The sequence below is a fragment of the Culex pipiens genome, chromosome 3 (assembly GCF_016801865.2).
Source record: "Culex pipiens pallens isolate TS chromosome 3, TS_CPP_V2, whole genome shotgun sequence".
Classification (NCBI taxonomy): domain Eukaryota; kingdom Metazoa; phylum Arthropoda; class Insecta; order Diptera; family Culicidae; genus Culex; species Culex pipiens.
In genome coordinates this window covers 4144469-4157754 of record NC_068939.1, presented here as the reverse complement: position 1 = coordinate 4157754, position 13286 = coordinate 4144469, and the positions used below count along the sequence as shown (strand labels likewise).

Below are 13286 nucleotides of genomic sequence, written 5' to 3'. Positions count from 1 at the left end.
TGTTAATTGCACAATGGATGAAGGTTTGAAGTTGACACTATCAAAAGGGAATGGTAAGATGCAATAGTAATATTGCTAGGTTTGATAGTGTCAAAAGGTAAGATCGAGGAATAAGGATTATATGAACCTGTATTGTCATAATTATTGTATTCACTGAAAATTCTATCCGCTTTCTACCCCCAATGTGTCCTGCACTGGGGGTGCCTGGGGTAACTTCGAGTTGACCTGGGCCGCCCGAGGAATTATGTCGTAGGTGGCTCGTGTACTGGTTCACTCACCTCTCCTCGCGGCAAGGTTTTCCGTAGGTCTACACTCGAACATGCAACATGGGACAGCATGAATCTTCAGCTGAAGCCGGACGAATGTATTCCGAAATTACAGAATTACAGAATAATGACCAATCACCTCATGCACTCGAACAGCGACACAAAAGAGACGGTAAATAACACGAAAAAACAGGACTGCGCGTCCACACAGGCACCGCACTACTGATCACTTTGCCGAAGACACCAAATTGATCAAAAAATTCACTCAAAAGTTACAGCTGTTTGAATATTTACATACCATTTTTGTATGGACAGCAACCAAAATTGTATGGAGACTTGTATGGGTGAACCAATGACACAAAATAGCTTATTTGGTCACAGGGATGGCCCCCACAAAGTTTGAGCCAAATCAAAAAATACAAATAAAATCCATTTCCGGTTTTGGTAGAGAATTGCTCATGATTAAAACCATTTCTGATCACTTTTTTTAATTTTAATGCTAAAAAAATTATTGACAAGACAACATTTTTTCGATGGATTAACTATGGTCCCCTTGGAACGAGCTGTCAAGTAGGACCTTTTCTGTCAAGAAGGGCCGTGAAGTTAATTTTTAAAAATTGAATTAAAAATCTATTTTAAATGCTTTGTGATCGTTCAAAGGGTCATTGCACTCAGAAAAATAAGCTTTATCGTTGTGAACGAGGTTGTGAACAATAATATCACAAATTTAAGCTTAATTTTAGGACCCAATTTAGTTTTTTGGATATTTTTTGCTTTATATTTTTTTTCTTTTAATTTTCTATTATTTTTTTAGTTCACACTTTGAGTTCCTTTTTTTATTTTATACTTAAAAGGATTTAATCTTTTTCAGTTTATACATATTTTTTTAGTTGAAAAGATTTAAATAGCGCCCAATTATTTTTTTAAATGAAAATTTTGCTATTTTGCTATATTTTTCAGCCCCTAAATTTTTGAACGGGATAGGAGGCGGTACAAAAACTTTTAAAAAAGAATTCAGTGGTTTGTTTGTTTAATTTTGTTATGCTTTTTTCATTACAACCCGCTGTTTGTTCCCAGTTGGTTTGACAGAGTCAAACTAAAATGTATCAAAATGTATTTTTCTATTTTTTTTTTCAATTCGTTGTTTTTAAAGTATGCAAATTTGTCATAGTTAATGGCAAAAACTGCTTGAAAGAGTAAGTTTTTTTTTGTTATTTTTCCTATATTTATCATAATTTATTTAAATTATTTAATTTTCATTTTATTTTCAAGAATTTTAAAATTCTTAGTTAAAGAGAACAAAATTTAAAATTTATAACCTGACAAAACTATTTCAAAAAGTTCAAAAACTATTACATTTTTCATTTTTAAACTTCGCATGATGAAACGACTCGTCAAAATTATTTTTGATTTCAAAATTTATATTTGAAAGCAAAACAGTAAAAAATATGTTTGAAAAAAAAAGTTTAAAACTACTCGACTAATCTATTAAACTCTTTAAACTGCTCGACTCTGATGTGCTGTCCCCCGTTTGATTTTTTTCCTCCGATTTTCCTTTCACCTCGTTCTGACAGATCAAAACAAATCTTCAGACATTAAAAAATCGCGTGCATTCGCCGACGACAACGAGGTGGCTCAAAAATTATAAAAATAATTCGGTATTTTAGTGAAATTACGGTGATATTCCAACAATTTCAAGCTATTTTACATCAGTTCCACAGAACACTCTCATAACCGACCACAATGGACGTGCTGAGCCGACCCGCGGACGAGTTTGTCAACGATGGCATGGTGGAGGAACTTTGGGCCATGAAAGCGGTCGAGCACGCCGAAATTCACTTCAACCTGCTGTGCAGCGTCGATCCGCGCCAGCTCCACCTCACCCCGTACGATAACGAAATTTACGAAGAGTTCCGCCGGAATTTCCCCGACCTGGACGTTTCGGTGGTGAAGGAGGCCGACCTTAAAAGTGGCGACGGAAAGGCCAAATGGCGCGCGTACGTCGAAAAGTTCAACCGGCTGGAGGACTTTAGCTACGGGACGCTGCTGCGGGCCGACGCAACCGAGGAATTCCAACCGGACAATGCCATCCTGGTGGTGAGGATTCAATTTTGGGCGATAGAAGTGGCCCGGAACCGGGAGGGCTGCAACGACGTGCTTCGGGGGAAGTTTCGCGGGCGCAGCAAAAAGGAGGAATAGAGACGGGATTAATTTGTAAAAAAAATGTTTGCGTCTTTTGCTGGTTGGCCTTCGGATATGATGACCGCCCCGGGGTCATAGCGAAACAGCGGGCAGATTAATCCTAGAAAACCGATTTCAACCGGGCAGATTTATGATGGATAACCGCGTTTAAAATCATAAATTGCGTAGTATTTGTTTTTGTATCATTTTGCTTGCTACTAGAAGAATATTAACGTGTTTGAAAGTGGGAAGGGCTTCTTCGGGCGCTGGCAGAAGAGGTGATAGTGTCCTCCCGGTTTTAGGCGTGCAGCTCCGAACCCTGCTTCTTTTCGATTCTCTGTTTTCTCAGCAGCAGTCGCTTCTCGCGCTCGTACTCCTTCATCCGGTAGATGTAACTGAAAAATAAGAAATATTGTTTATATGCTAATCTGATTCAAAAATTAACTGTTTTCCTAATCTTTATCATAGTTGAGGGACCATCCATAAACCACGTGACATTTTTTTGAGGAATTCCAGAACCCCCTCTCCCCAATCAAAAAGTTAATTTTTTCAGGTTTTTTTTACAAGTAAAAAAGTTACAGTTTTCTAGGCAAGGCAAATTTTTGAAAGGCCTAAAATCAAAAGGCACAATCCAGAATGGCTTAATCGACGACGCTTAATGCTTATAAAGGGTGACCAATCAAATCCCATTCTCAAATTTCCGACATTTCCAGAAATCAAATAATAGGCATTACTTACTTAAAGAATGATTTCAAATCAAAAACTGTTTTTCAAAAAGTCAATATTAATCAACAAATAAAATTTCTAAATAAATAACTAAAAATACTTTTTAAAACGCGGCTTTTTTAAAAGATTTTTAATTATGGAATCAAGACTAACATTTTAAAAAAGGTCAAATATGTAATATTACACCCCTTGGAAATGTTAGAGTTGATTCCAAAATTTTAAAAATATTTTTTTAGAGCTGATCAGAAAATTTCACAAATGTTTCATTTATTAACATTGAAAATAGGGCTGTTAGTTTCTGAGATTTATTTTCATCAAATTATTTTTATTAGGTCCTGTTCGGTACTGGGACCTGGTTAGGTAATTACATTTTTCTTAAAGCTAAAAGTAATTACAGAGGAACAGTTTCTGAGATATTGGTGCTAAAAAATAAAACGCTGATAAAATAAATTTAAATTTTCCAGTTTCTTTTCTTTTATTTGCTGTATTTCTACAACCAGAAGTCCAAGCTTCAATTTCACTCTGGAAATTTTATTTAAAATTTTCTCAACCTTTCAAGAAAATTACTGATGGACAATCATAAACACTATTCTGAAAATTTAAAATATTTCTTTAAAAAGATTGTTATTGTATCGAAAAATCTGTAAGTACTTTTCGATTGCAAATTTAATTTTACATCAAAAACTGAAGTCAAAAAAAAATGGGGGGAGGTGTCCACGTGCTTCCATCCCGCCAGTCCATATGTATAGCCTTAGTGTTGTGTTCACTGTATTTGATATTTTGTGAACCACACCGTATGCTGTACTCGACAGATATGGACTGGTTCCCGGCCGGGCTGATGGGTCTCGCAGCTGGCTAGTTGAACGTACCTGTTAGAACATCAAATCATGATGTTTTATCCTTTTGTTTCCTTAGTAACAGTAGCATAGTTAGTTCAGCAAGGGAAGCAATAGTTTGATCCGTTCAGCTGTTGAAGCAATTGCTTTCGATTCAAACTTGTGCTGAACATTCTTGGACTACCTAGACTACTGATCAAAGGAAACAAACACGAGGGTACAAAGGGATAAGCTCCCCCCGGATGGGGCTAAATTGTGGAACGCTCCCAGTGAGTTTTACTGAGCTGCTTTGGACATTTTAGGTAATAGTTGTACAAAAAATAGTTAAAGCTCGGTATTAATTCACTGGGAGGTCGTGTAAAAATGTCCGTGCTTGTGAAGTTCTGTTTCTGTGTCACTGTTGTGTTAGTTTGTAACATGTTCGACATGAAACTTCTAACCAGCAATGATTAGTTATGCGGAATTCTTCAAGTACGGAAGCACGACGAAAATTAGACGACCCGAAGAAATAGTGAAAGTGATAGTGAAAGCTAACTAAATAAAGTGTCAATAAATAATCGTGAAGTGAAAATATTATTATAAATATATTTAATATTATATTACACTTTATATCTGTGTAAAACTCACTATCAGAATCTAATGTTTTCTTGTGTTCTCTTTTGTTCTTTTCGTTTCAAACCGAATGAGCGAGCATCTGACTTGCTACACAGCTGCAGGACAAATTAACATCAGCTGTGATCAATACCACCCTGACTGTCAGGATTGCTACCAAGCTTGGTGGCCACGGCTATATGTCCAACCGAGAGACCTCCAAGGTCGCAGGGAAGTATTAATTAGTATCGCCTTTTTATTTCTGACCCTTTTGTTAATACAAATTCCTTTGCAGATACAAACCACTTTAAAAGTATGGCTCGCGCTCTGCTTTGATGTTTTGCTTATTCTATCCGCTTTCTACCCCCAATGTGTCCTGCACTGGGGGTGCCTGGGGTAACTTCGAGTTGACCTGGGCCGCCCGAGGAATTATGTCGTAGGTGGCTCGTGTACAGGTTCACTCACCTCTCCTCGCGGCAAGGTTTTCCGTAGGTCTACACTCGAACATGCAACATGGGACAGCATGAATCTTCAGCTGAAGCCGGACGAATGTATTCCGAAATTACAGAATTACAGAAAAACTGAAGTCAAAAAAATGTCGACTAAAATTTCTATCTTTCCAGAAAACACAGCATTTTCAAAAAATGATTCGTGATCCAGCAACCCATAATCCCTACAGTAAAAAAATGTAAAAAAAAAAACACAATATTTTTAAGAAATCAACTCGGCTGCAAAATGATTGTCCATTCTATGGCAAAACAAACAAAAAAAAAAAATTATTGATTTCGAAAAATGTTTATTTTTGTAAAAAAAAAGTCAATTAAAAAATCGGCATTATTTCTCAAATAGCTACAACTTTGCCGAAGACACCAAAACGATCAGAAAATTTCTTAGAAGTATACAGATTTTCGAATATTCACGTACTAACTATTTTTGTATGGACAGCTGCCAAAATTTGGTCCTAAAATCAAGCTTAAAATTGTGATATTACTGTTTACAACGATAAAACTTAATTTTCTGAGTGCAATGACCCTTTGTGCGACCTTAAAATATTTAAAATTGATTTTTAAAAATTAAAAAAAAAACTTCACGGCCTTTTTTGATAGAAATGGTCCAACTTGACAGCTCATTCGGAGGGGACCATAGTTGATCCATCGATTAAAATTTTAATTTTTTTAAATGTTCTCTTGACAGTTCTAGAGTTTTTTTAAAGGTCCTATAAGCTATTGTATTTCATATGTTTATGGGACCTATTAAAAAAAAACTCTAGAATATTTTTGTTTAATCATTTGAAAATTGTACTTAGAGGTATAAAATTATTCAAGACTTAAATAATTTTCAAATAAATATGCTTGGGATTCCCAACTTTTCTCGTACCTTAAAACAAACAAAATATAACAAATTCCCGATATTTTGACAATTTAAAAGTAAACCTTCACAATTTTTTAAATATTTGTATTTAAAAAAAAATACCTTTACTAGGGTGGTTCAAATCCGGACTTTTTTGGGGCTACCCCCTGATATCAAAGATTGACCCATCACTAGGCTAAATTCCAAATTTGAGCTCATTCTGACCACGGGAACCCCTCCCTCCAATCGCTTAAAGTTTGTATCGGAAAAATCGTCAAAATGTATGAAGAAAAGCAACTGTTTTACTTTTTTACCTGTGGAAGGCGCCATAATTATCCGATTCTTATCATTTCTCAAATGTAGAACCTTTATTAAATTTAGAACAACTTTCCCGAAGACACTATATTTTTAGGATTTTTTCCCGCGAAGTTATTAGCGCCCAAAACTGACCCTTTTTGCGCGGCCAGCTGTAAGGGGCTACCTAAAAACGATGTTTATTTCCAATTCGTACACGCACGTGCTCTCTCTCAGGTTCAAACTCTCTCACGAGCTGGCTCGCCTGCCTGCCTGCCTGTTTACCAACAAGCGCGCGCTGTTTCTCTGCTTGGACTTTTGTCGTCGTTTTCGTTTGCTATCCCAGTCACGAAATATTCTAGCAGAGCTGGTTCTGCCAGAATCCTGCTAGAACGGTAGAACGTTTCTGCTAGAATGCTGTAAGAATATCCAGCGCTGTAAGAACTCTGCTAGAATCCTGCTAGAACGTCGTGACTGGGATCCACTTCGCTGCGTTCTTGACATGTTTATTATAATGTTGAACTAAAATACCAGGTTTGTTTTAAGATATAAAATTTAATGTAATATGTGATCAACAAAAGATATCATATTATAAGACCGTGTGAGAGAGAATACAAATTTGATGAATTAGTTCATCCATGAATCGTCATCTGTTCTGATCCAAACCTAATTGCAAACGTTTTGGATTTTAATTTATCTGCTTTTGTTACAAGAAATACTGTTCGGACCAGTAGGCGAAATGATTTTTAGAGCAGCATTTATTCTTGCAGCTTAAAACTGTAATAGTTATTTTTATTATTAGGCTTAGTTTTACAATGCAAATCTCGATTAAATACTCACATTAACAGTTTCTATCTACACCTCTAAAACCCGCACAACATCAATCGCCGCTGCCTCCGTAGTAGATATGTTCCTAATTGATACAAAATTATGAAACCTACATTGGCGGCCGATCTGTTATTGATGTTGATAAATTATTTACTTACAAAAAGATCAAATAATCCCTGCGGACAACAAATTGCACTTGATGAGGCACTTCTTCTATCTCTATACATCTCCTCTGCTTTGACCATTTGACATTTCCTTCTTCTTTTTACAAAACTCTTTCCCTTACCTCATCGATCATCTCAGAAATGGAGTACGCTAACGCGGTGCGTCAACAAATACCATGCAGTTTTTTTAGATAAAAAAGGAAGGAATTTTCTTTAGATTTTTTTTTAAACTGAATACAAATGAGTATCTTAAAGGAAGGCCGCAACTGCAAGATGGTAGTTAACGATTGTGCAGAAAGAGATGTTTGCTGAATCGAAAAATTTACAGGTAAACTGAAAAAAAAATGATAAACAGTTGCAATATTTGTCGCAGGTGGTCTAGGAACACAGAAAGAAATTTCCAGAAAGAATAAAAAAATAATTTTAGAGAGTATGAATGAAACTTTTTTTTTTTTTTTTTTTTTTTTTTTTGGGAGGGTGATCCAGCCGCACATCGTTGATGTCGAAACCTCTAAACTGGGCCCTCGTCCTGTCACGTCCGTCAGTAGTCTTGTCGTACATTACAACTAGAATCAGATCTGCCAATGAATTAGTACACTTCGACCAAATAAACACTGACGCTGTATGGATCTGACTCTAGAATAAATGCACAGTTGTGTGTTATTTATGAGTCCAAAATGTTCAATTATTCATATAAGTCCAAATATTCATTTGCGGATAACTACCTAACTTGAATTGAATACAAGATTTAAAGTAACATATCCGAAAGCTACTCTTATCTCAAATCCCCGACAAAAAACGTTTCTTTTAAAACCTGTCTGACTTCTTTTATAAACAACAAAAAGTAGATTAACAGTTCATATTTTACAAGTCGCTAATTGAAAAAGAGACGACCATTTGATCGTCAGAATTCCAGTAGATCCTCGATTCGCAACAATGGTCGATACAATCATAATCCGACAACCGTTAGTTCAACAGACCAACGAATTTATTCCGATATCATTTCAATATTGATTGATCGAGACTCTATGGAAATTTTGACAAATCATAATGGTTTTTATGCTACTTGAATGAAAATCACCGATTCTGATAGAATTAATAAATTCACTGTTACTAATTTTGTCCCTAAATAACTAAAGGCAAAGTATAAAAAGTTGATATTTATAGTTAAAATCCTAAATTCAACAAAAACTATTTTTTTTAAACCCGCGTCCTAACCTGACACCCACATTAAGATAGGGAAAAATCACATATGTAGCGGTTCATTGTACAAATGTGATATTTCCACTATCAGAGAACCTCCTTGTCTCGATGACAGCTTACCGGCCATCGATTAAGCCCTGAGACTACGCCAAAGTGGGTTCTCGCAGCATGAAGTGGTGTCCATGTGTAAAAATGGAAGCTTCAGCAATATACTGAACACTTCGATTTTATTTCCACATCGAATCAAATCATACTCTTTGCCAAACAAGCATCAAACCTATGACACTCATTATGACAAAGCCCAGGGAATTTTAGAGAGTATGAATGAAACTTTGCAGCAATAATTGTAAAATTGCCTTGATTTGTACAAAGTATATTTTTGTTAAAGCAAACTACCTAAAGGAACAACATTTATATTACCTGAAGATTTTTTTAAAATAATTGAATCATTATCATGTTTCTTTAGCATATACGAAAAACTGCGTGTAATGCTTGGAAAAACAAACAAACCCTGTTCTCATGACATTTGCTGTAATTTTTTAATTGAGCCTAAGCTGTCTTTTCTTTAAACTATTTTTTTCAGCGCAGTTTTTTTTTTATTTTTGACATAATTTAAGAATTTATATGCTAAATATATCTCAAAACAATCCTGCTATTTTAGTTGAAAATTATAATAAACATGCCAGAAACGCAGCGCAGCGGATAGCAAACGAAAACGACGACGACGACAAAAGTCCAAGCAGAGAAACAGCGCGCGCTTGTAGGTAAACAGGCAGGCAGGCAGGCGAGCAAGCTCGTGAGAGAGTTTGAACCTGAGAGAGAGCACGTGCGTGTACGAATTGGAAATAAACATCGTTGTTAGGTAGCCCCTTACAGCTGGCCGCGCAAAAAGGGTCAGTTTTGGGCGCTAATAACTTCGTTTCGTTTCGTTTTCGTTTTCGTTTTACGGAGCAAGGTGGGGGACGCGGCCTCAAGTCAGTCCAAGTCCGGTTTCTTGTGGAAAAAAGGGTAGTGGCCGAACTAGTATTGCATACAAAATGAACACCACCGGAAGATATAGGGGATCGGGAGGGGGAAGGTGAAAGAAAATTAGTGTAGGTGTGAGTAGTAAGAACTTGGATGACTTGAGCAGTTACGTTAATCTAACTTTAAAACTGAATAAAGGAAATCTGAAATTATGATTCAATCAAAAACTAATTTGAGATTTATACAAAGGGAACCTATAATGTATTTCAAATTTAAAGGAGATCAAATGAATTTACTGGAAAATGAAAGATAAAAACTAACTTGTCAAGGGAACATAAATCTTGAGGCCTTTTTTCTGGGAAAACTAACTAACTTGAATCAACCTCAACTAAACTGTCTGAAAGTAACTTGAATCTCAAATCCCCGAAATTTTAATTACAAAGCCAAACATTTCTTTACCTAGTTATTTAAACCTGTCTGGCTGCTTCCAAAAACAATAAACATTAATGAAACGTTCATATTTTACAAGTTGAACACTCGTTGTTAAGACGACTATTTCGTGCCTTCCATTTCATTAGGGCACAGAAGCTCTGCAAACAAGAGTATATCCCTATCATATCTTATGTAAACTGTCATTTGAGTTAAAGAGATTAACTCCTGTTCACAAAACCCATGTGTCCCTTTAAATTTTAGGCTCCATTTGATCGTCAAAACTCCAGTAGATCCTCGATTCGCAACAATGGTCGATACAACCATAATCCGAAAACCGTTAGTTCAACAGATTAACGAATTTTGTCCGATATCATTTCATTATTGATTGATCGAGACTCTATGGATTTTTTGACAATTCAGAATGGTTAGGGGCAGGGGGGGGGGGCAGAATGGACCAGGGGGGGCAGAATGGGCCACCCTTGGTTTTGGGCTTTAGAATGGATTTAAACCAATTGTAAGGCAAGTGTCTTATAAAGGACGTAAAATAACTTCACCATACCGAAAACGACGTTTGAATTCATTGTATTTTTCGAATTATGAGCAAAAATGTAAATTTATTGGAAAAACCACGCAAATGTTGTTTATTTCGAGGTTTTTAAATAAGCTTTCTAAAAAGTTGGATTGTTTGAAAAAGTTTGCTCAACGCTTATAACGATACTAGATGTTACTACCAAGGTATACAAACAACAACGGAGCCTTGAAATCATTTAGAGGCTTGGTGGTGGAAGTGTTAAATTAAAATCCACTTGGGGGCAGAATGGACCACCCTTATCCTGCCTTATAAAAACAATCAAAAGTTATGAAATTTGGATTAAATGGATTATTTCACTCCTGGTAGGTTCACAAATAACGTTTAATGCAACATTAGTTGATTTTGTAGTTATTTTGATGCTTATTTGTAAAAATAGTGACTTATTTCAACATGTTAAAACTATTTTCAAAAATGTTTGTTTTGGTAAGTGACTATTTTTATTAAAGTTGTCTAACTTCATGGAAACTATGTTAGAAAGGTACCTTAAGTCATTTCTTATCTCCCTTCAACATTGTATTAGACGAAATGGCTTTTTTTTTAAGGTGGCCCATTCTGCCCCGCACCCTGGAAAAGTAGTCGAAAAAACCTTTTTTTTTTAATTGGCTCAAAAATAGTTTTAAGCTAAAAAATTTCATCAACCAAGTATACAACATTGAAGGGAACATTCCAAAGCATAAGCCTACTACACTGAATTCATAAGTTTTCATGTTTTTCCATGGTTTTTGGCGCATTTTACTTAGGCGGGCCATTCTGCCCCCCCTGCCCCTAGTATACCACTTCAATTGAAATCAGAGATTCTGATAGCATTACTCAACTGGCTTACACATAACTGGAGTCTGTAATTATTAAACAACCTAGGAAAACTTACAAAAAAAAAACTAACTATTCCTCCCCATTATCAAACAGATTTAAACCTGTTCCTAACAGATTTTACGAACAAGAATATTGAGATTCAAATAAAAAATTCAATATCTTGCAATTTTACATTTTATAAAAGCTGTGATTTCTATCAACACAAGTATATAAATATAAAATAAATGTGTGATATATATCAACATCGGAAACCATCTTTGCAAGTAGCCCTGAAACGACGGCAACGTGTGGCTCCATCTCCAGTTTTGGGCGCTAATAACTTCGCGGGAAAAAATCCTAAAAATATAGTGTCTTCGGGAAAGTTGTTCTAAATTTAATAAAGGTTCTACATTTGAGAAATGGTAAGAATCGGATAATTATGGTGCCTTCCACAGGTAAAACAGTTGCTTTTCTCCATACATTTTGACGATTTTTCCCATACAAACTTTAAGCGATTGGAGGGAGGGGTTCCCGTGGTCAGAATGAGCTCAAATTTAGAATTTAGCCTAGTGATGGGTCAATCTTTGATTTCAGGGGGTAGCCCCAAAAAAGTCCGGATTTGGACCACCCTAACCTTTACACATGCAAATGTCTGAATATACTGAATTTGATCAAATTTAAAGTGTTTAAAGTCGACTAAATTCTGAACGCAGATCATAAAAAAATAATAGAGTGGATTTTTCAGGCTGTTTTTTTTTTTTTAACGGTGAGTGGTAAATGAAATCTCGCCATTCTAATATTAACCTGCTTCATTTTGATTGGTTCACGAAATTTTTAAATTATTATTTATCTACAAAAAGGATTTTTTTTCAACGCTTGTTGAAGGCCTCTCTCTATCTGCAAAATAATATTTGATTACGAAAATTAGCCTGTTTAGGGAAGTTTTTTTTAAAGCACTTTTAATTTAAAACTCAAAAATTGGTGCAAATTCTTTTTCTGGTTTGCTTTTAAGTAGGCATCAATCATAACTTTAATTTTAACAGTATATAAAACAATTAGATGTTTTCCTATTCCTATTATTATTATTATTATTATTATTTTTCCGAAAATGGAAGGATACAAAATTCAAACAATGTTTTTTTTTAAATTCAAAAAACCAATGGAAGAATTAAACCTAAACAACAACGAAATAATACTCACTCCTCGTATTCGCAGTTGAGGTAATCGTGCTTTTCGTGGGCACATTTGTACGCCCATGGCCACACGTCCGCCCGGCAGGCACGGTACGCGATCAGCTTGTGGGCACAGTAGTCCCGATCGGCCAGCGGCACCTTGGCCGCTTCCATTTCCTCCTCGGTGGCAATCATCACTGGAACGAGAAAAAAAAGACGATTCATTTTTAACAAACAGTTTGTTTTGATTTGGTTTGACAGTTCGGCGCTGGTGGCTCGGTTACGATGTCTAACCTTTTTTGTTATGTAATTTTCAACGTAAACATTTCCGAACTAGGCAGGTAAATCTACACCAAACCGAAGAAGCGACCACCACCGGGATGAGCCAACGGAGCCAACTTACCTCGTTCCTTGCGGGCGTGAGCAAAGCCAAAGTTCGGATCGAACGAAGGTTGCGTGAGCGGCACCGGAGTTCCGTCCGGGTTGGTGACGTACCGCGAAACCCAGTTGCCCATGGTTGTTGGCGCGTTGCTTCGGCTGGTGACCGCGGCTAGTGGTAATGCTCGACCCTCAACCTGGGATGTTTCTCCAGGCAAATGCTGAAAGCGGAATTGGAATTTAGATAAATTTAAGAGATTTGAAGCAGACGAAAATGCTCACACCAAAAACTGCAGCGATTCCTCCCGCAGGCCACTGACAGGACGGGATGGAGAGAAAATTTGGAAAGAACAAGGGGCAAAAGAAAATGTCAAAATAAGAGACCCTGCGGGAAAGAACATGCACGGAAAGAAATTTATGGTGGAGAAATCAAAATATAAAATCGAGCAGTTTACAAAAATATAATAGGGTCCTAAGACTGGTTACAACGCGAAGTTTTATAATTGTTTCAAATT

General features: G+C 36.3%; 2 protein-coding genes across 3 annotated transcripts; one reads left to right on the top strand and one right to left on the bottom strand.

The window, feature by feature from the left end:
* The first annotated feature begins 1803 nt into the window (after nt 1-1803).
* Nucleotides 1804-2805, top strand: LOC120417822 (protein PBDC1). 2 transcript variants are annotated; one of them, XM_039580036.2, is made up of 2 exons: nt 1804-1924; nt 1980-2805. In XM_039580036.2, exon 2 carries the CDS (start codon nt 2010-2012, stop codon nt 2463-2465), a length of 456 nt encoding a protein of 151 aa, XP_039435970.1. In that variant the 5' UTR covers nt 1804-1924; nt 1980-2009; the 3' UTR covers nt 2466-2805. The 2 variants fall into 2 exon arrangements, with proteins under 2 accessions (XP_039435970.1, XP_039435971.1); XM_039580037.2 differs by having other exon boundaries at nt 1817-1924; nt 1988-2805.
* On the bottom strand, nt 2643-13080 carry LOC120417824 (NADH dehydrogenase [ubiquinone] 1 beta subcomplex subunit 7). Its single transcript, XM_039580038.2, has 4 exons — nt 13056-13080; nt 12797-12992; nt 12422-12590; nt 2643-2842 (listed from the first exon to the last, which is right to left on the bottom strand). Exons 2-4 carry the CDS (start codon nt 12906-12908, stop codon nt 2746-2748), a joined length of 378 nt encoding a protein of 125 aa, XP_039435972.1. The 5' UTR covers nt 12909-12992; nt 13056-13080; the 3' UTR covers nt 2643-2745.
* Between the last annotated feature and the right edge of the window lie 206 nt (nt 13081-13286).